Below are 23,450 nucleotides of genomic sequence, written 5' to 3'. Positions count from 1 at the left end.
CTATTCCAATACTCTTAACTTTGCCCAACATCTTAGTCTTATTATGCTTTTTGGACTTGCAGTCTAAAACTCTCAACTACAATCACTTAGGACAGTGAGGGAAAAAAATCCAGATTTATTGATTTAGATTTAACCAGGAATAGAAATAAAACTCAAGGGTGAAACAATTTTAATTAACTGCACCCCAAGCCTCAAATTTATAAAAGTAATCTTATTGTCTCATGAATATTCTATTATTTTGTCACAATAACTTTGTTCAAAATGACTTGTATTCATTCTGCCAGATTCCTGTATTCTTTCCTCCATACCATTCAATGCTAAAAAATCAATACTCAGACTGTACTGTACAGCAAATCAATGGCACCAAGATAGTTGGGTGTACAACAGCCTGCTACACAAGCTGAAAGCACAAAGATAAAACAAGTTCTACTTTGTAAGCCACCGTTATGGTAACTACTGTAAAAGGTGACTTGGTGTTACATGCAGTAGCTTGAATTGCTTTCTTGAGAGTAGTTACCAAATTGGATTATTCCAGATGGTTCCAATAATCCAAAAATTATGCTTAAACAAATTGGAATTATATTTCACAAAACAAGAGAATCCTAGAGCAGCACGAAAACACGACTTAATATTTCACCGACAACCTAGTGGGTAAAGACATACTGACAAGCTGGTCCAAGGTTTCATTTTCAGTCCATGCTGAGGTAGCTGATCTCAACCAGGATGGCCCTCGCTATCCTGGGTTGGGGATGAGGGGTGGAACTGAGGCCAGGATTTCCACTACAGATGGTTATCGAGTGATTGTCTGCTGGAAACGGTCACGTTTAGGATGAGGAAAAGATCTGGCTCAGTTACTATGTTACCTATGTTACCCATGATCAAATAACCTGCCCAACACTCACCATTCAGGCTCACAAGAAAAGAATTGTCACTTGAGTGAGGTACAGGGGGCCTGATTGTGTTTTATTCTGCATTTGCCCGGTAGCTGTTCCATTCACTTTCTACTTTGCACTCAACGGCTTCAGACACCTTGTCTTCACCACCTGATTGAGGTGACCTTTCTGTATCATCCAACAATTTACTTGCTTCTGTTTTTTTTTTAAAAACTGATTCATTAGCAGCTGCTCTTTGTACTAGTATTTAGAATTTTTGACCAGCAACCTACCAATTTTTCCTCAGTTGATCATATTAAAAATCCTTCTTTTCCTTTCTTCCTCATGTGATTATCTAGCTTCCCCTTAAATGCATCTATGCTATTCGCCTCGACTACTCCTTGCGGTACCACGTTCCACATTCTTGCCACTCTGAATAAAAAAGTTTCTCCTGAATTCACTATTGGATTGATTAGTGACTATCTTATATCTATAATATACCAACATCATTAAGGAAGGAAAATTATATTGGCGTTGTGTCAGAAGGTAGTGGGTTCAAGTGCCACTCATGAGACTTGGGCACATAATCCAGGCTGGCACTTCAGTGCAGTACTGAGGGAGTGCTACGCTGTTGGAGGTGCCATCTTTCGGATGAAACGAATAAGAAGACGGCGGCTAACATTTCAGGTGTAACTTGAACATCTTTTTCTTCCAGGCGCTGATCTATCTGGTGAGCATCTCCAGTTTTTACTGTTTTTATTTACCTACATATATGGCCCATCAACAATGTATTGAGGATAGTTTTATAAGAACATAAGAAATAGGAGCAGGAGTAGGCCATACGGCCCCTCGGGCCTGCTCCGCCATTCAATAGAATCATGGCTGATCTGAATCTAGACTCGCGTCCATTTCCCTGCCCTCCCCCCGTAACCCCTAATTCCCTTATCTGCTAGGAAAATGTCTATCTCCATTTTTAATTTATTTAATGTTGCAGCTTCCACAGCTCTCTGGGGTAGCAAATTCCATAGATTTACTACCCTCTGAGTGAAGAAGTTTCTCCTCATCTCAGTTTTGAAAGGGCAGCCCCTTATTCTAAGATTATGCCCCCTAGTTCTAATCTCACCCATCAGTGGAAACATCCTCCCCCCATCCACCCGATCAAGCCCCCTCACAATCTTATATGTTTCGATAAGATCGCCTCATTCTTCTGAACTCCAATGAGTAGAGTCCCAACCTACTCAACCTTTCCTCATACGTCAACCCCCTCATCTCTGGAATCAACCAAGTGAACCTTCTCTGAACCGCCTCGAGAGCAAGTATATCTTTTCGTAAATATGGAAACCAAAACTACACGCAGTATTCCAGGTGTGGCCTCACCAATACCCTGTATAATTGCAGCAAGACTTCCCTGTTTTTATACTCCACCCCCCTTGCAATAAAAGCCAAGATTCCATTGGCCTTCCTGATCACCTGCATACTAACTTTTTGTGTTTCATGCACCAGGACCCCAGATCCCTTTGTACTGTAGCACTTTGCAGTTTCTCTCCATTTAGATAATAACTTGCTCTTTGATTTTTTCTGCCAAAGTGCATAACCTCACACTTTCCAACATTATATTGCATCTGCCAAATCTCTGCCCACTCACTTAGCCTGTCTATGTCCCCCTGCAGGTTTTTTATGTCCTCCTCACTCACTGCTTTCCCTCCCATCTTTGTATCGTCGGCAAACTTGGATATGTTGCACTCGGTCCCTTCCTCCAAATCGTTAATATAGATTGTAAGGAGTTGGGGTCCCAGCACTGACCCCTGCGGAACACCACTAGTTACTGATGTACGAAGTTAATACTTTGGGCATCTGGATTGAGGCTCTTATTGGGGAGACATTCCATCTTCTGAGCTACAATTGAACCCAAGGTTAGGATATGGTAATCCATACCATAGTCAGGAATATGGCGACAATGCACTTGGAGTTTATAGTGGACTGTTTACCATACCACTTGGGAAGAGAGCCTGGTAACTGTTGGCCATTTAGCTGGTCTCAAACCCATAATTGTCATTTGCCTAATGACAAACTAGTGGCTGTCTTTTTTTCTTTTGGGGGGGGGGGGGGGTGGGTGGGGTTGGAGGGAGAAAGAAATGAGGCAAGGGTCAAGATTACACTCACGATGGGAAATTGGAGTCATGCGTTAGAAATCAGGGGTGTTATGCGGATAAAACTGTGACGCGAATAATTCTGTGCTTACATGATGGTATTAGAGCTGGAGACAAAAAGTCTCTTCAGACTAGTATTAGAATAACTGGATAGATGCTTAGAATCTGCTTGTGTTTTGGTTCTCTGCAGATGTTATAACATTCTGTAGTGTGACGGTCATAAATAATCTTGTTTCCAGGCTAGCTGTCTGCTGTTTATGTGCTAGGAAGGTGGTTTTAGGCCCAACGCCAATATTTCTTCTATCATTACTAATAACCATGTTATAATACTACGGTAGGAATCAGATAGCTTAATAGAACTGCTTGCGAAGATAAATAAAAGTTAGTTAGTTGAAAGACATAGAATAAAAAGAATTTAGGGGAGTTAAGGTATCCATCTCAGGATGGAACAGTCTGTTAGATTAAAAGGGAGATAGTTTGGATAATGGCAGAATAAGCAAGACAACGCCAACGTGGGCCCCTTGATGGAGAGGACGAGGTCGGGCCTTGTACTTGCTGTGCCAGGGAGGATAGGGACAAGGGAGATAAGAGAAATTCCGATGGGTAGGCCTTCAAAACGTATAAACAGTAAAGCATGTGTGATGATTGTGAAGACCCCTCCTGTAGGAGAGGGCTTTCATCCAAGAATCGAGACAAAGAACTTGATGCTCCATTACGTAAAGAGGTTTTGGGGGAACCTCTATAGGTTAAATGGTCTCGTCAATAATTTGGCCTCAGGCCCACCCTTAAAAAGAGAATAAAAGTAACACTCTGAGGTCTTGCCCATGCAGACAGTGGAGGGAAGATCCAAGCAGAAGTTGGACTGGTCGAACGCTCTTTTGAGAGTAACCCCATGCTCACCAACTCCGAGGTTCCAGACGAGCGAGAGAGAGAGAGAGAGAGAGAGGTTCACGCACGCCAGCCGTCTGTCCGATTGGGACCTGTACCAGCTGCTTGTCACGGTCGTATGTTTTTGCTGTAAAACTAGCATGTTATATTCTGTCTTAAACTCTGATTAAACACAATGTACCCACCATATTGGTTTGCAGTCGATCCTGATTATTTGAAAGACTAGAGATAAGCTACTAATTGGCCTAATCTCTACACATGACTACATCAAACTCTGTGATCCAATACCCATGTCACGCAGACCCACAGTAATACAGAGTACCTCGTGTATTGTTCCACAGAAGCTCACCGTAAACTCGAGGAACAGCACCTCATCTTCCGATTAGGCACTTTACAGCCTTCCGGACTCAATATCGAGTTCAACAATTTCAGATCATAACCTCGGCCCCTATTACATTTTTGCTTATATTTTTTATCCACACCTTTGTTTTGGCACCCCCCCCCCCCCCCCGCCTTTCTTTTTTTTCCTCTCCCCCACATGGCAGCTGTCTCCCATTCTGCCAGCGCATTTCACACCTAATCTAGAGCCGTCTTTTGTCTCCACTAGTCCGATCACCATCTCATCTCGTTTTGAACACCTCTTAATGTCTCTTCACTTCTCTTTTGTTCTCTCCCAGCCTGGACTCTTAATCTATTTCATTTCCTGTGCTTCTTTAGTCTTGACAAAGGGTTCACCCGAAACGTTGACTATTTTCTCTCCACGGATGTTGCCTGGCCTGCTGAGTTTTTCCAGCATTTTCTGTTGTTATCTGCAGTATTTTGCTATCATACTGAGATGATTGCCTGGATCACTGAATGTACCTGGAGGCATAGAACTGTCATTGGGACTGGGGTTTACTCACTTAACTCCATGTAAACCTAGAAGTGAATGCCCTAAAATACTGAATGTACCTGGACAAGAAGCAGATAGTTTACCAGTGCAGGTGGAAGCGAAGAAATATTAGCAGCATTCACTGTGAACAAAATTAATAGATCATTGCAAACAATGTACTTTTCATTATATATATTTTTACAGATACTTCCTTAATTGCAGAGTTCACAAACACGCACGATCAACAATTTTCAAAACATCTAATCCCAGGAAGGGAGACTGGATTTTGGAAGAGCAGTGTAAATTAGCCCTCCAAACCGTAGTAAGCTTGGGAGCTATTTGTTCACTTCACTTTCTACAGTATGAATAAACTAGAACAGATGGAAATTGATTTCCCTACTACTTGAAATCAGAAATAAAGTACTACAGGTAGACTATCCTTTATCCGAAAACCTCGGGACCAGCCGAGTTTCAGATAAAGGAGAATTTCGGATTTCGGAAGGTGGGTCGGCGGGGCTCCGCGGGGGGTCGTGCGCACGACTTACGCTGACGCTCAGCGTAAGTCAGTCGGGGTCGGCGGGGGTCCATTGGGCGAGTTCAATTGCTCATCAGCCTTAAGGTCACAACACTGGCTTTCTTTCTCTAAATATGAATCGGTAAGTCCACTGAGACGTTAGGATATTGTGGCTCCTGTGTTATTTTCATGCTCTTTCTGAAGCGGGGGTGGGGGGGGGGGTCGGCGGTTGTCGGGGCCGGCGGGGTCTGCGGGGGGTCGTGCGCACGACTTACCCTTTATCCGAACTTCCGAAACCGGAACCCTCTAAAAACCGAAGGTTTTTTCGTTCGTACGCACGACTTACGCTGAACGAAAAAACCTTTGGTTTTTAGAGGGTTTCGGTTTTCGGAAGTCCGGATAAAGGGTAGTCTACCTGTAATTACTTAAAGGTAATGGGCATTCCCATTGATAATTTGCTACACACTTTCAAGGCCAGGGATATGTTTGCCACAAAGCTGGAGACAAATCTTTCAATCTTTCATCACAGGCTAGTTTTAATCCATTGTACTGACCTACATATGAAACAGCTGGCATCCAGATAGGGGGTGGATGGAAAACATGGATCTGGAGTAGTTTAAAATAATCTTCCAATCCAAAAGAAAATGGATGCCTGAACATGGACCAAGATCACACTTATTGTAGAACTTTTAACTGAAAAAGTGTGTTTCAAGGCCCCCCCCCACCCACCCACCACCAACCCCCACTGAGCAGATGTCTAACAACCAGCCCATTCTATGTCACCCCTTCAGAATGTTCGCTCCCTTGTGACAAGATCCACCTCCTTCTCCTTCATAGGAATTGACTCCACCCAGCTACATAAAGCATATTTTCCCACCACCTCCCCTAAATTACTACAGCAATGGTGTGACTCATTGCCCGGTCCCATCTCAGCATCTTTCCCCTACTCCACTGGCACTTTTAAAAAGAAAATATTCATTCTTGCGATTGGCCCCCGTTCTCTGCCAAAACTTCACTACTCCAGGATCATCCTGGAATGCAAAGATAACTCCCAGCTTCTTTGCCCCACCACTAACCTTTTTCTTAAACCCCTTTCCTATGCCCCCTCCACCCTCACCACCAAGTGAAAGGAGGACTCTGTACGGAACACAGAGACAGTCCATTCAACTGCCTGTGCCAAACCTTCCCCCACCATGCCGAATTTGACCGACGCCATGGTCTTTGACCCCCCACCACAAATGCCATTACTTCACCACCAATTCCAAACCCCTCCCTGGCCAGTGTCGCAAGCTGAAGCAGACTGTTCAAAACCTCAGCGTCCTATTGGATCCTAAGCTGAGCATCCCACCCCATATCTGTTCCTTCAAAAGACAGTCTACTTCCACCTCCGTAACATCAACCATCTCCTCCCCTGGCTCAGCCCATCGACTGCTGACACCCTCATCTGTGTTTCTGTTATCTCCAGACCAGACTAGACTATTCAAAAGTTCTTCTTGGCGGCTTCCAATCCTCAATATGGAGCTCATCCAAAACGCTGCTGCCCATATCTTAACCTGCACCAAGTCCCGCTCACCCATCACGTCTGTGCTCGTCGACCTACATTGGCTCCTAGTCCACCAACATCTAGATTTTAAAATGTTCATCCTCGTGTTCAAACCTCATGGTTTTGCCCCTCCCTATCTCTGTAACCTTCTCTAGCCCTACAACCCTCTGAGAACTCTGCTTTTCTCCAACTCTGACATCTCAGTCCTCCACTCCCTTTGTCCCATCATTAGGAGCCACGCCTTCAACTGTTCCGGCCCCAAGTTCTAGATTTAAGGTAATTGGTAGAAAGGTTAGAGGAGAATTGAGTATAATTTTTTTTACTCTGGGTCTGGAACTCACTGCCTGAAAGGGTGGTAGAGGCAGAAACCCTAATCACATTTAAAAAATACTTCGATGTGCACCTGAAGTGCTGCAACCTACAAGGCTATGGACGAAGAGCTGGCAAGTGGCATTAGGGTGGATAGCTCTTTTCTGGCCGGCACAGACACAATGGGCCGAATGGCCTCCTTAAGTGCCATAAATTTATAAGATTCTAATCTTCTGGCTAGGGTCGTGTCGGCTAAAACTCTGGAATCATTAACAGCTGACTGTGAAACTGTAGTTTATCCCTCTGAATGAACAAGCTAGGAAGGGGCGAATGGCTATAACTTGTGTAGCACTAGTCTTTCTTCCCCTTACTCTTTGCTGTGACCCTGCACTATTGCTGTCTGTCCGGATTCGCTCACTGTACTGCATCTCTCTCGCGTGTATTCGGTCCCGCCTCCTTTTCGACGCCGTGTTTCTCAAAGCAACACTTGGATTTCTCTTATTTTCGTCCCTCCCGGTCTTTGAAGCGATTCGCCTCTGCAAGCTCCGGCTGGTGACAAAAACAAACTGCGATCGGTGTAGAGAGCGCTCTGTCCCGAGGCAAGTCTACAACAAACATCCTACTTGGGAAATACACCAGGTGAGTTTAAATCAGGATAGGCTATCAAACTACACTCAAAGTTAATTTAATCTTCTGTAAAATGTAGTTGTCTCCGCGTTTCGACTTTTTTTTTTTTTTTTTTTTAAAGCAGCTGCTTAGTATCCGGTACTATTTTGCCCGCTTACATATGTCTATCAAAAAAGTTTAGGACTGCACAGATGGAGCGTCAGGGCAACAGGTCTGGAAGTGGTGCACAGGCGGGTCGAGTTCTGATCAGCTTAGAGGATCTAGACTTGGTGATCGAAGATCAGAGCTCGGATGTGGCTTGCATCGGCAACGGGGAAGAGGAGATCGAGCAAGATGAGGGCGGTCTCCTGGCGTACTGGCAAGACATCGGCCGTGGGCACCAGGTGGATGTGTCAAGAGGTAGGATATATTATGCTTAGAAGTCAACAGAGCTTTCTGAACATACAAACTATTGATCGATATTCGTGTGGGAATTGGAATGAGGAAGGATTTCTTCAAATACTTAATGCCTCTCCCTCTATCCCCCCAGTGACAGTTAAATATATGTAATAGTTCATACAATCCACATTAACTTGGTACATGTATATATGCAAGACAGCATTGCAGCAAATTGTTGCTTTGGCACATGCCTCCAACTTATAATTTTTCCTAGGGACAATACCGCCTTTTAGCTCTCTTCTCCCCCAAAGCTAGGTTCTTCGTTTACTGCCATTCGAAAAAATCCCCCCTGCCTGGTGGTTGTATGGTTATTTTTTCAGAATGAAAAACGTTTCCCATTTCAGTAAGAGCCTACCTTCTTCCAATTCAAGAAAATTGCCGTTTTTAAATCTCCTCTGTAGTGGATAAAAGCATGAAGTTACTGCATTAATTCTGTGCAAAATCAAACTTCAGTCTCGATTTCCTCCCTCCATTTTCCATTGAGACCTTACACCAGATCTAACTTTTTGCTGCAACATTTTCCATTTTAGCCCAAGGTGGTCCTGTGAATCTTGTGCCTTCTTTATCAACAAGAACTGAATGGAAGAAGTCAGCTTTTGTTTACCGCTCATTAAAAATAAAACCATTTGGGGAAAAACATTTCAGAACTAGATGCGGCATCGGAGATTTCACAAAAGCAACAAACAGAATTTGGCAAACAAAAAAAATCCAACTTACTGACCAGAACCTGTGCTAATAGAGCAGTAGTTTTATTTGTAGTCTTCAGTGAAATATCACTTCCCCCATCCAAACTATGTAAAATTAACATATTGACAAAGTCACCATATTGTGAATTAAAATTAAAGCTGTTGTACTATTGGTACAGGGGAAACTGGAATGATTTACCTAGGCAGACTGGCAGAACCCACATTTTTTGCTTGTCACTTCTATCTTGTAATTGATGAAAGCCCACAATATTGGAAAAACAAGCCACTACAATCACAGATAAAGCAAACATCTCGAAACGGCTTTAGAAAGTGGCTCTGCACTGGATACAGAAATTCATATCGCACTAAGACAATTTTTACAAAAGAAAAGTTATTTGCTGCCGGAGAGAATGGAGGGGCAGCTGAAATGACCCAATTATTACCCTTTAGACTGATTTTATTTCCTTTTCTTATGTATAACTTTACCAATAGAACCATCTTAAAGTAAATTCTTCCCATTTAACAGCAAATTGAATTGTAACGAATGACACCAAAACAAGGTCTGGAGCTGTATAAATATACTTCATTGTCCTTTTCAAACTGTAGATTGTACAACAATAGTGTAGGCATAAAATGCTCATCAGCTCAGTTTCAAAGTAACCTTATAGTGAACTAATCCAACAAAACTAGTTATTGACGACTATGATTTTGATAAGTTCCCTTTTCAAAACAACAGCTATGAATAGTTTTTTTTTAATCATTCAGTTAAAAAATCAGAACATCAGTAACAACTGCTAATAGTACAAGGCTAACAATTTTGGAAAATATCAACTGGAGTCTGCCAGGCATACCAGAGAAGCTGGGATTGTTCATAATCATAATCATCTTTATTGTCATTGTTAGTGCACAAGTGCAGTACAACGAAATGTAGGCTTGCGGCTCCCGAGAGTGTACATTTAGATTAAGACATTTAAACATTCAACATTCATTTGGCTTGTAATACATTAACATAAACATAATAAAGTGCATTGGCAGATGTGCAGGCTTTAGAGTTTATTTGTGGAGTTCAGTAGGATGACAGCCCTGGGAAAGAAGCTGTTCCTAAATCTGGTTGTTCGGGTGCAAATGCATCTGTAGCGTCTCCCAGATGGCAGGGGGGCGAACAGACTGTGGCTGGGGTGGGTAGGGTCTTTGATGATGGTCCGTGACCTCTGTAAACAGCGTTTCTGGTATATGTGCTCTATGGTCGGTAGCCGGGTGCCGGTAATGCGTTGGGCAGTTTTGACTACCCGCTGCAGGGCTTTCCGGTCATAGTAGCTACAGCTGCCATACCATACTGTGATACAGTTCGTCAGGATGCTCTCTATTGTGCAGCGGTAAAAGTTAGAGAGGATCAGGGGTGACAGGTTACATCCCTTCAGGAAATATAGGCGCTGCTGGGCCTTCTTCACCAGAGAGGAGGTATTGAGGGACCAGGAGAGGTCTTCTGTGATGTGGACTCCGAGAGGAGAGTGATGTTTTCCTTAGAGGAGAGTATGTTCAGGGGAGATTTAAGAGTTGTTCAAAATTTTGAGGAGTTTTGATATTTTCTCTATTTCCACTGACAGGAGGGAGGGGGTCAGTAGCCAGAGGACATAGATTTAAGATAATTGGCAAAAGAACCAGAGGAGAGATGAGATTTTTTTTTAAATAGCTTTATCCACTTAGTGCTGCTTTTAATGTCTTGCGAACTTAAAGACGGAAATTACTCTGCTGTCCCACATCAGCCAGGTTTCCTCCCAAAAGTATAACTTTTTTCTTTAAATCAAAATGTACCACCTCACACGTCATTGAATTCCATCTACCATTTTTTGCCCATTCTATCATCTTATGAATATATAATCATTATATCTGCAGCTTCCTTTGGTCCTCAGAATTATGTACTCCGCCTCCTATATTGGGATCAAATGTAAATTTACTCGGTTTCCTCCTTTCTAACTGGTTTATAATCAAATTTGCTATTGTTCCCCTAATTCTCCAATAATCTCTTGTGTGCTACCTTGTCTCCTTCTGATGTGTTGACTGCTAATTCTCTTCTAGATATTTAACAAAGTCACCTTTAAATGAAAGATTCCAAAATTTCCCTACCACGATAAACCAGCTAGCCTGTAATTACCTAGGTTAGCTTCATTTAAAAAAAAATTGGTATTACATTGGTCACTCTCCAGTCCTCTGGTACACATCAACTTTCAACAGAACCCTAAAATATAATTTCTAGGGCCTCCATAATGTCTTCCCCGCCTCCACCCATGCCATTTCCCTCAGAATCTTGGATGTGTCCAATCCGGTCCCAGTACGTTTTCTTCCTTTAGCTTAACTAACTAACTTAATATTTTCTTTTTATTTATTATATCGCTCATCTTACTTTTAACCAATTCAGGCTTTAGCTCCTCCCAAATATCCTTCTCTTTTGTAAACACATGAAGTACTTGTTAAATATTCCTGCCAATTTCTGTTTATCCTCTATTTGGACTTTTAGAAGGCTTGCGATAAGGTCCCGCATAAGAGACTAGCGTGCAAAGTTAAAGCATATGGGATTGGGGGTAAGGTACTGACTTGGATAGAAAACTGGTTGGCAGACAGGAAGCAAAGAGTTGGAATAAACAGGTCTTTTGCCGAGTGGAAGGCAGTGACTAGTGGGGTACCGCAGGGATCGGTGCTAGGACCCCAGTTATTCACAATATATATTAATGATCTAGACGAGGGAACTAGATGTAATATCTCCAAGTTTGCAGACAACACAAAGCTGGGTGGGCGTGTGTGCTGTGAGAAGGATGCAGAGAAACTCCAGTACGATTTGGACAGGTTGGGTGATTGGGCAGATGCATGGCAGATGCAGTATAAATGTAGATAAATGCGAGGTTATCCACTTTGGTGGCAAAAACAGGAAGGCAGATTATTATCTGAACGGCAATAGATTGGGGAAAGGAGAAGTGCAACGAGACCCGAGTGTCCTTGTGCACCAGTCGCTGAAGGTAAGCATGCAGGTGCAGCAGGCGGTTAAGAAAGCAAATGGTATGCTGGCCTTCATAGCGAGAGGATTAGAGTACAGGAACAAGGATGTCTTGCTGCAGTTGTACAGAGCCTTGGTGAGACCACACCTTGGGTATTGTGTGCAGTTTTGGTCGCCTTATCTGAGGAAGGATGTTCTTGCCATGGAGGGAGTGCAGCGAAGATTCACCAGACTGATATCTGGGATGGCAGGAATGACGTATGAAGAGAGATTGGGTCGATTAGGCTTATATTCGCTAGAGCTTAGAAGAATGAGGGGATCTCATTGAAACTTATAAAATTCTAACAGGACTAGACAGACTAGATGCAGGAAGGCCGTTTCCGATGGCGGGGGAGTCCAGAACCAGGGGTCACAGTCTATGGATAAGGGGTAAGCCATTTAGGATGGAGATGAGGAGGAATTTCTTCACCCAGAGAGTGGTGAACCTGTGGAATTCTCTACCACAGAAGGCAGTTGAGGCCAATTCATTAAATATATTCAAGGAGGAGTTAGATATATTTCTTAAGGCTAAGGAGATCAAGGGGTATGGGGAGAAAGCAGGGACAGGGTACTGAATTTGGATGATCAGCCATGATCGCATTGAATGGCGGAGCAGGCTCGAGGGGCCGAATGGCCTACTCCTGCTCCTATCTTCTATGTTTCTATTAACTCATTATCCTCTTCTCAGAGGTCTCACTTCACATGGATATATGCAATAATTCTTCTGTTGAATCGGAGATTCTTCTCATACTTCCTCTTTACTTTTCATATCCCTCTCTTAACCAGTTTCCTTATCTTCTTGTATTCTCTCACATTTTATCATGACTGAGATCGATAGATTTTTGGACACGAAGGGAATCAAAGGATTTGGGGATAGGGCGGGAAGGTGAAGTTGAGGTAGATGATCAGCAGGGTCGAGGGGCCATATAGCCTACTCCTGCTCCTATTTCTTATGTTCTTATACCCAAAGGCCTCATTTGCCCTCTTTAATTTAAGTTTGTTGCTAACCTCTATTTATCCACAGCATCCTGAAACTTTAAGTAGTCTCCTTTTTTTAAGTTGTATACATTTATTTTGCAATCTCCTTTCTGATAATATGCTATTGTTGAATATCCTATTGTTGATCTACAGTCCCGTGTGCCAATTTCTCTTTCCACATCACCTCAGGCAGCTCACTCTTCTTTCCAAAATCTTTCCTATTCTAATCTGGTGCCTTTGTCTTTCTATTTCCCTTTCGTGGACCTTAAATGTTAGATTATGGTCACTACTCCAGTGTACACCTACAATTAACTTCCACCTAATCTATTTCTACAGCTAGCAGAGCCTCTTCGCTTATAAACATATAAGTTTTGAACACATTTTAGGAATTCCATTCCCTTTTCTGTTTACTCCTTAAAAAATTATAACTGTTTATTTTCCACTCTTGCCCAGTTAGCAGCCAAGTTTATGTTGCTGCTTTTAAATCTCTATCTTTCCATGACAAAATGGCTTCCAAGTCTCTGTTTATTTCCCACACTGAGCATTGCAATACATGCATTTTATATTTTTGTAAACTTGAGAACACTCGTGGCAACATATGCAATATTTCAGTAGCCGGTGTACAAACAAGGTTTCTTATTATGATCCCTAGGTTGTACCATCATTTACCTAGATATCGGGTAGTAAAAGGTGTACTCCAGATCATTGGGGATAGGAGGCCCACTTACAGGAGTGACCAGTGACACTGAAATGGAGTATACCTAGTGCAAAATCCCAAGAATTGTGACACCTATCCTAGTTCATTCATCCAGAAATATCCCAGTCACCCACCCCATCACAGCATCCAGCGGTTTTCTAAATTAGTCCAGAGTTTTTACCTCCATTACTGTACCCCAAAATCCATTCTACATATTGATTACACCATGTATGGCATCAGTTCTAAATTTGTATTTTGCCAGTTTGAATCTGTGTGCCCTTGTCTTATTCTTAGTTTATTTCAAAGTGATTTTCTGGATCTACTTTTTCTATACAATGTACCATGTTACATACTTAATAACGTCACCTCTCAATCACCCCCTTTAAAAACTGAAACACCCAAGTTTCTCCGATCTTTCCTCACACCTCAGTACGTGGACACTAGGAATCAATCCAGTGGCTTTTCTCCGAACCAAAAACTAGGGCTCGATTCCCTCAAGTCTCATTGACTAAGACGGACACAACAGTCTAGATATAATCTGACCAGAGCACGATATCATATGTGCATCACTTCTTCTGAATTGAACTCCATTGTTTTGGCTCTGTAGCTCACCATAGCATTCTATTTGCTTATTTAATTGTAAAGGCATTATTATATGCACCAAATTCCAGCTATTGGTTGCTAGAGATCTTTAAAATGATGAAGGGGTTTGATAGGGTAGACAAAGAAAATGTTTACACTTGTGGAAGAGTCCAAAACTAGAGGTCATAAATATAAGAGACAGTCACTAATAAATCCAATAAGGAATTCAGGAGAAACTTCTTCACTCAAGAATGGTGAAAATGTGGAACTCACTACCACATAGGGTGGTTGAGGTGATTAGCATAGATGCATTGAAAAGGAAGCTCGATTACATGAGAGATACATGAAAAGTAAGACTTTAAATTCTCTATGGTTGAATCAAGACAGGCAAATAGCCTTTAATCTATAATTATCCTCTGATCATGTGATGTATTGTGCATTAACCTTTATGGAGATAATAATACCAGCTTTGAATAAAGTTAATTCAAGTGTGTTAAGTCTGTATGAATCAAAGTTGTTGTGAACTAATCTAACAAGAGACGGATGGCTAAAAACAAAAATTACCAGCACTGGCAGGAGACAGAGACAAAAACTGCATAGGTCACTTCAGACAGTAATTTGAGAATATTAAATTCATATGTTACAGAAGACATAGTAAATTTCCAAGACTATCAGGTTAAGTTCCTACACTCTTTTGTCCTTGCATATTCATAAAATTTATAGCCAAAAGTATACATGTTTAAATTATTGCTTGATTTTGTTTCTCAGGCATGGCAGAACCAATCCAACAGTTGACAAGAAACAACCAACCTCAAAACAGGGAGATGGTCCCATTTACATCAATAAGTCATAAAAAAAAGGTAACAAGTAACAATTCACGGCTTTTGTTAAGGGGCTGGCTAAGTGGTGAGAATTTTGCTTGAGGCTAGAGTATATTCTAACCAAGTCCCATCTTCACACGAAGTACATTTTCCGTCCTGTCGTGTGGCACTACCACCATGCTAAGTGGGATAGTTTAAAGTTCAAACCCCAATTCAGCGTTAGAAAAGAGACAGGTAATAATATCCCCTGGAGGAAGCAGTCTGAATTCCATGGTTCAGTTAGTCTCAAAAAATTAGAGGGATAGACTAGGCACCAGAGCCACCTAAAAGACTAATCAAAAGAAGAGCCGTGTAGCCCAGGAAAAATAGAAAAAAGGTACAAACGCATTGCTAAGCATTAAATGTGAAAGAAACCAAGTCGTCCGACATCATAAAGAAAAAAAAACTGATTTATTTTGCACCTTACCACACCTCTCAAACATCTCAAAGTACATCAAAAGCATTGAATTAAAGAGCAGTGACCATTATGTATACATAAGAATCAAAATAAAATGACCAGTTACGCTGTCCTCAATGGTGATGGGAAAAATTATGACTCCCTGCTATTCTTTAAATAGTGCAATGGGATCTTTAACATCCATCTGAACCACTGGCCCTCGTTTAACAGCTAATTCGAAGGATGACGCCACCAGCACTCCTTCGGTACTACACTGAGGGTCAGCCCAGATTACGTGTTCAAGCCTTGAATAGAGTTTTAGTCCATTCATTTCAGATGAATGCTACAATCACACAGCAACCTTAGCATCAGTGCAAAGCAGTTTCAACTTCATACAAACTCTAAATGTGATGTGTAAATTAGGTGTCTAGGCTAAGCGATTACAAAGCAAAGCAGTATAAAACTACATCTCTCTCTGATACACAAATGCACTTTCAAAGGCATATTTGATAAATCTCGTGAAAGGCAGTGGAAGAACAGTAATGACTAGGCAGTAAGAAAAGCAGGATTATAAACTTCATCTGAGATAGGGTGAAATGACTGGTGGCATTACCCAGGGGGTCAAGCATGCAGTTCTTACACGCTACATAAATGAACTAGGAGGAGGAAATAATGTAATCTTTGAAAACAACAACAACTTGGCCAAGTGAACAAGTTAAAATTTTGAAACTCTCCTTATACAAACATACCCATCCACCCTACAGATACTGCAAGCTACTCGTCTTAATTGGAATTAATTTTTTTAAACACCATTTTATATACATTACTATTTAATTTAATTTTTTAAATAATTCAAATCCACTTCATGCAAAAAAATGACTGGATTAACCAACTGTATCCACCAGCGCAACTTTGAGATACAGAAAGTAACATTTCCAAGTTTGCTGATGAACCAAAAGTACATGATTAAAATTATTCAAAGGAACCCAGAGAGAGACTCTAGTTGGGTGGATGACAGACCAACATACAGCATTAGTTTCAGCATACTAAATTAGTTATTTTGGGACTGAATTACATGGGCAACGGTTGATAGGAAACTTTTAAAATGTCAAGTAAATCACAACATGCCAAACATTTTCGCCTCCCTTAATATTTGGTCAAACAAAAATTACTGAGGGTGGTAGTAAAAGCATTTACTTTCCATTGTTTGTTTGACAGCCTGATGATGAACTACTGTATGAAAAGCGTCAATATGAAAAAGCCAAATGGGCTTGTGTAACCCAGTATGAATCACACTATGAACAGAGCATATGCCTGGGATTTATGAAACTGATGAAATACATTTGCCAACAAAACTCATCAGGTGACTCTCAAAAATGACAATTTACACCTAGCTGATGAATGCACTGCAGCCAGCAGAATACCAAGATAGTAACGTTACAATCTTCAACAACAAAAACACGCTTGCCCATTGGTATTTGCAGTAGTTTATATTATAACTGTCCATCAGTTTTAATTTCTTTAACTTTGTCAGATATGTTGCAGATTGCCTAGATTATTAAATGTAAAACTATGCAAATGTGCAACTATCTTCAATGCATTCGGTTTATCTGGGACATTGTAGACAAGTCTATGAAACACCTACAGTATTCTATTTCTTTAATATCAGTTCCTTGTGTAGTCGAGGAGAAAATTAAAGCATGCATAGTTGAATGTTACACATTCCTTGGATGGTATTTGGAATGAGATCACGTATTAAGATGTTAACAGCTTCCTTCAGTCCTTCTAAGTGGCTGCGAAACAGCCATGATAAATTGCTCAGATTTTATAAATAAAAGGAAATCTAATGTTTACACTTTGTTTGACAGCTGGATAGCAAAAGGGTACTGTTTATATTCTTCTGCCAATGATACCCATTGTGCATGGCCCAATAATCTACTGGTCTACCTTGATTCTATAGGTCTCTACCTGGGAATGACATTGCCTATTGTCACCATTGTGCGCACCAACCAGACCAGATCACAACTCCGGCCTGAAGTAACCATAGCTTACTACCTGCCAGCACAATTTCAAGATCAAGCCCCACAGCCTTTAGACGCTGAAATTGCAATAGAGGAGTGGCCTGCTCATATCGTTTACACTAGGCAAGTAGCTTAATGCAAGATTATATCTAAAGCCCTAAGGTACATTACAAATGGTTAGTCGATGTTACAAATGCCTTAGCAAGCATTTAAATGGCCAGACCTCTGAAAAATTTGGTATAGTGCAGAGTTTGAGAATTACATAACAAGAGAATGTGATAAAAGTATTTTTTCCTGGTCTACGGTAATGTTGAAATTGTGGAAAATGCTGCCGGAAGGCAAGGCAAATAAAACAAGATTGAAACAGAAATACAAGGCAAGTTTTCCAAACAGAATGAAATGTACTCCGGTAGAACCACAGCTAACTGATTAACTGTTCAGTTAGCTGCAATATCTTTTTTTAAAAACTGTCCTGTTGGTTTAAAACAAGCTTATGGTTAACACCACAGACAATGGGCCGGATTTCGCGACCTCTACAGGTGCGTACGCGCCTGCAGGGGCCGCGCAAGTGCCGGTTTCAGGCATGCGAAGCGCATGCACTGAAAAACAGCACGCGATCTGTCAAGCTCTTGACAGATCATCCGCATGCACAAGAAAAGTGTCTCTGCGGGTGGAGAGTTGCGCTTTTTGCACAACTTCTGCCCGCTGAATGACTGTCAAATTCTTACGCCTAGTAAAAGCAGGCGTAAAGCCATTTAAATAAGCATCATTGTAGATGGAACAGCACAAGATTTTTCTGTTAGGCAACATAACCTTCACAATGGTATTCAAGTTAATTTCCTTAAATAAATAATTGCTCAAGATAGATTTTGAATTTAGGCTTTCCTTACACTGTCATTATCTTTAAAGTGGTATCATTTAATCTTTACAAACCATTTGGTGCTCCACTGTTGAAATACAGAAGCGTTTGAGACTGCTTCTAAGGTTATCTGGGTAACATTACACCTTGGTTTTAACTACCTGCATATACGGATAAGAATTTTAATTTTGCTTATTTCAAAAGAGTTTTTCTTCCCAAACCGTTCCTGATTTCCTGATCCATTCTCAGTTGTTTCTTTTGTCCCCAGAATGTGTTGGCAAGGGTGTATTGCCCATCCCTAGTTGCCCTGAGAAGGTAGTGAACAATTGTTTATACAAGTGAGTGGGTTGCAAGGTCATTTCAGAAGGCATTAAGTTGGGACTGTAGACCAGGTAGGGGTTAGTGAGCCAGTGGGTTTTACAACAAGCCAGCAGTTTTGATGATCAATTTTTCTGGTGCCAAGGCACAAGTTACCAGATTTATTGAATTCAGTTCTACAATTCAGCAGAGTGGGATTTGAACTCAACACCTCTGCGTTGCTACTCCAGTAGCATAACTACTATACTACTGTACCCGTCACTGCCATTTTTGAGCTGGGCAATGCAACCCAGACCAACAAATATCAAGAACAAATCTGGGAACATTAGAAACACAAGTCTACATTCTTTCTACCCTGGGGAGACACAAAGACGGCAGAGTGAGGTGGGACAGGGGAAACAAAGGCCTTGGAAATTGTCTCGGCATGGTGCGGCAGGCCATAATTCCATCTCAGCGAAAGCACTTACCTTCCCCCTATTACCCACCCCCCGCCACCCCAATAACTGAGCCCTGATTTTGGTTTCAGTGAGGGTGACACTTAGGTCCCGATTTCAGTCTCAGCAGCAGGGGGGTTGGAAAGATGATGACATTTGTTTAATTAAGGCAACAATTATGCAGTCAGCTGGTGGGGGTGGTGGTCAGGATCACAAGTATAGTTGGAGGGTGCTGGGGTTTTCCACCCAACATGACAGATTTAAAATGGAACTCACCCATTTACAGCACCATCTAGTCATAGCTGGTGCCAAAAGTACATGTTGACAATTAAGATGGGTTTTCCTAATGACAAAGCATGATATTGAAGTTTTCAATGTCTTAAGATGGAATACTGTGACACATTCAGTGTATATACTGTTTTAAAAGATACATTTCCAGCAGAAGATTGCATATCACCTGTTTGGAAGGCAGAAAAAAAAACATGCAACAAAATAAAGATGTGGCACTGTAACTTTAAAAGGCACTGCGTATTAGACAGATTTCACAATATTGACATAACACCTACATTTTGAGGGGCACAAGAACTGAAAGATCTGGTTGACTTCAAAATAAGACAGCTAACCCCACCAATGTTCCTTCTAATTCCCTCCCCCCACTGCACATGCGTGGTTTTTTCCTATTCAAACTCCGGTTCACCAGCTGCACGGGACTTGCAGAGAGCTGCGCAGCTAATAGGAAACATTGAACCCCTGCCCAACATACATTATTCAAACAAGAAATCATGTGCATTGGTTGTCATTTTCCAAAATTCCATAGATTCTCGAACAGTTCCCATGATTGAAGGTAGCAAATGTAACCCTACTATTTAAGAAAGGAGGGAAGAGAGAAAACAGGGAACTACAGACCAGTTAGCCGGATATCAGTAGTAGGGTAAATGCTAGAATCTATTAAGGACGTGGTAACAGGGCACTTAGAAAATAATAATAGGATTGGGCAGAGTCAACACGGATTTATGAAAGGAACAGTGTTTGACAGAGTTTTTTGAGGTTGTAACTAGCAGAATAGATAAGGGGGAGCCAGTGGATATGGTGTATTTGGATTTTCAGAAGGCATTCGATAAGGTGCCACACAAGAGGTTATTAAACAAAATTAGGGCTCATGGAATTAGGGGCAATATACTATCATGGATTGAGGATTGGTTAACGGACAGAAAACAGAGAGTAGGAATAAACGGGTAATTTTCGGGTTGGCAGGCTGTAACTAGTGGGGTACCGCAAGGGTCAGTGCTTGGGCCTCAGCTATTCACAACTTATATCAATGATTTGGATGAGGGGACCAAATGTAATGTATCCAAATTTGCTGATGATACAAAGTTGGGTGGGAATGTAAGTTGTGAGGAAGATGCAAAGAGACTTTAAGGGGATATAGACAAGCTAAGTGAGTGGGCAAGAACATGGCAAATGGAATATAATGTGGAGAAATGTGAAGTTATCCACTTTGGTAGGAAAAATAGAAAAGCAGAGTATTTTTTAAATGGAGAGAGATTGGGAAATGTTGGTGTTCAGAGGGACCTGGGTGTCCTTGCACACGAATCACTGAAAGTTAACATGTAGGTACAGCAAACAATTAGGAAAGCAAATGGTATGTTGGCCTTTATTACAAGAGGATTTGAGTATAAGAGTAAAGACGTCTTACTGCAATTACATACGGCCCTGGGGAGACCACACCTGGAGTATTGTGTACAGTTTTGGTCTCCTTACCTAAGGAAGGATATATTTGCCATAGAGGGAGTGCAACGAAGGTTCACCAGACTGATTCCTGGGATGGGGGGATTGTCCTATGAGGAGATATTGTGTAGACTAGGCCTATATTCTCTGGAGTTTAGAAGAATGACTGAAACATACAAAATTCTTACAGGGCTTGACATGGAGGATGTTTCCCCTGGCTGGGGAGTCTAGAACCAGGGGTCAGAGTCTCAGAATAAGGGGTCAGGCATTTAGGAGTGAGATGAGGAGAAATTTCTTCACTCAGAGGGTGGTGAATCTTTGGAATTCTCTACCCCAGAGGGCTGTGGAGGCTCAGTCATTGAGTATATTCAAGGCAGAGATCAATAGATCTTTGAATATTAAGGGAATCAAGGGATATGGGGATAGTGCAGGAAAGTGGAGATGAGGTAGAAGATCAGTCATGATTTTATTGAATGGCGGAGCAGGCTCAAAGGGCCAAATGGCCTACTCCTGCTCCTTTTTCTTATGTTATGTGGGAAAGTCTAAAGCATCAGAATGCATTTAGAAATGTCAATATTGCAATTTTAACAGAAATGAAAACAAAAATACTAATCATTCATAACTTTCCACTTGTGCAGACCTTTTAATGGCGCCACCAATGAAGAGCTCATTCTACAAGAGATAAACCAGTTAGCAGAGCACCTAGACTCTCCAGAGTGGCTCCTGCAGGATACCTTTATTGTAGCTGGTTATAACAACCCTGCTGCTCCAAACCGTCACGAGATCTGGTTTATTCAGAGCCCTTGAGCAATCATTTATAACTGGTATGGCATACAGACCTTGTGCAGTGACCCATTTTGTGAAAATGAGAGAGTAATATGTGATAGCATAAGCTTAAATGTAAACTTGCATAAGTAACAACTCAAAACCTTAGCACTTAAGAATTAACATAACAAAATGATCGCAAGTTGACATTTAAAAACCAACTAGTTTGCCTGACATCATAGTTTGCCAAAGACCTCTAATTAACTTATAGTCATGGTCTTCATGCTTATAATTAGAATGCTAGTATAACCTGCTAAACAAGAAAAATTAAAAATACAATGATAGAAATATGGGAAGTGAGTCAGAGTCCAAGTGTGTGATGCCATGTAGTTAAAAAAAAAGCTGCAATCAAAAAACTGAACAATGCTCAACCCCACCAACATTGAATGTTTTCCTATGCAATGAAAAAGCAGCCAGTTACACATCCACCAGGTGGGGTATCCCGACTCAAAATTCCCCAAGAGATCGCGAGGCTGATCTGTTTCAGCCAGCTCATTAGGTCGGGTAGGTATCGGCGCTGTCCTAACATTGGATACCAGTCTTAGCACTCAAGCTCAGCTTAAAAAGTTTTGCATCAATTAAGACTCCAAGTGCAAACTGAACTTCGAGTTATAGCAGAGGGTCAAGATCGACTTCCTGGACTGGAAAGGGTGTTCATGAGTCTTAAAAAGACTGCTTTCTTACTATTAAAAAAGTGCTCCTATTGGGTAGAGAAATTATAAATAAAGTATATTTAAACTGTATTCATCATTTGGGCCAGGGAAAGAGCAGGAGGAAATTTTTTTTTTAAGCAATAAAGTGAGGGGTAGGAGAAAAAAAAGTTATTTCAGTTTAAATCTCAATGTTATAGGTTGCCCAGAGGAATTCCATCCCCTGACATGCTTATGTATTTCACTGTAGCTGAAGGAAAACAATATAACAGAGGTCACCTATCTTTTATTCAAAGTTTTCGGCAAAATAAATGTGTATACAATAGATTGTCCTTGAAAGGCAAACTAAAGAAACATTTAAAAGAATACAACATAGATGTCTAGCTTCTCTTGCACATGAAGCTAGTAACATTTGGCATCCTGCACCTACTCTACCATCATTGGATTTTTTTTTTTTTTTTTTTTTTTTTTTTTTTTTAAACCCTCACTTTTCTTGTGTAGGCCCCAATAGCACGAAGTGTCAAGCAACATATTGCTGCAGTACAGAGTCAGCTTTTACATCAAATGGCCTAAATAGATTCTCTTCACACTAGATATTGTGACGTGTATCCCATTTACAGCACACTATGCAGAAGCTGTACGTGATGAATTAATGAAGTACTATGTAGCAGCTGCATAAGCAAGAAAGAGCTTAGCCCTTGTCCAATTTTCCCAGCCCCTCAATAACTCTGCAATATCCAAAGTGACTATCTCAAATTGCCTATTATACCCTAGAGTTTCCACTTATGAATCAAATGCAATAGTAACTAATGACAAAGCAAAACATTCATTTTAGTGACGGATTGTAATTCTTTGCCTTTTACTCTCAACCTTAATGTTCAAGTTAAAAAAAAAAATAGAACATAACCAAAGAGAAATTTGATTTATCTCAGTAAGTAAAAAATTTTAAACCGGTTTTAATTAGATTTTGGCAAAAAACCCAGTTTTTCCCATTTTGAAATATAACTACTAGTGTTCACAGACATCAATAAGGACAGATAAAACCGAGATTATCCTACTAAAGATCACTTTTGAAGATCTTTCACCAGAAACAAGTCATGTAGCTGTGTTATGTGTTGATTTATTGCTGCTTTGAATCAAACTACAAAGTGATATTATTAGAAATGCAATAT

At 41.0% G+C, this 23,450-nt stretch overlaps 2 protein-coding genes across 3 annotated transcripts in view; one reads left to right on the top strand and one right to left on the bottom strand.

The window, feature by feature from the left end:
* The window catches only part of fancm (FA complementation group M), a 133,019-nt gene that overhangs the window by 77,788 nt on the left and 31,781 nt on the right, over positions 1 to 23,450 (bottom strand). The gene's annotated exons all lie outside the window — the stretch shown is intronic.
* On the top strand, positions 7,966 to 21,610 carry soul3 (heme-binding protein soul3). Its single transcript, XM_086002922.1, has 5 exons — positions 7,966 to 8,173; positions 14,955 to 15,046; positions 16,662 to 16,806; positions 17,404 to 17,587; positions 21,442 to 21,610. The coding sequence occupies exons 1-5, from the start codon at positions 7,966 to 7,968 to the stop codon at positions 21,608 to 21,610; spliced, it is 798 nt and encodes a 265-aa protein (XP_085859048.1).

The sequence above is a fragment of the Somniosus microcephalus genome, chromosome 12 (assembly GCF_052327205.1).
Source record: "Somniosus microcephalus isolate GS21.2 chromosome 12, FLI_Smic_1.0, whole genome shotgun sequence".
NCBI lineage: Eukaryota > Metazoa > Chordata > Chondrichthyes > Squaliformes > Somniosidae > Somniosus > Somniosus microcephalus.
Note: the sequence above shows the minus strand (reverse complement) of the source record. Positions and strands in the feature narration are given on the sequence as shown.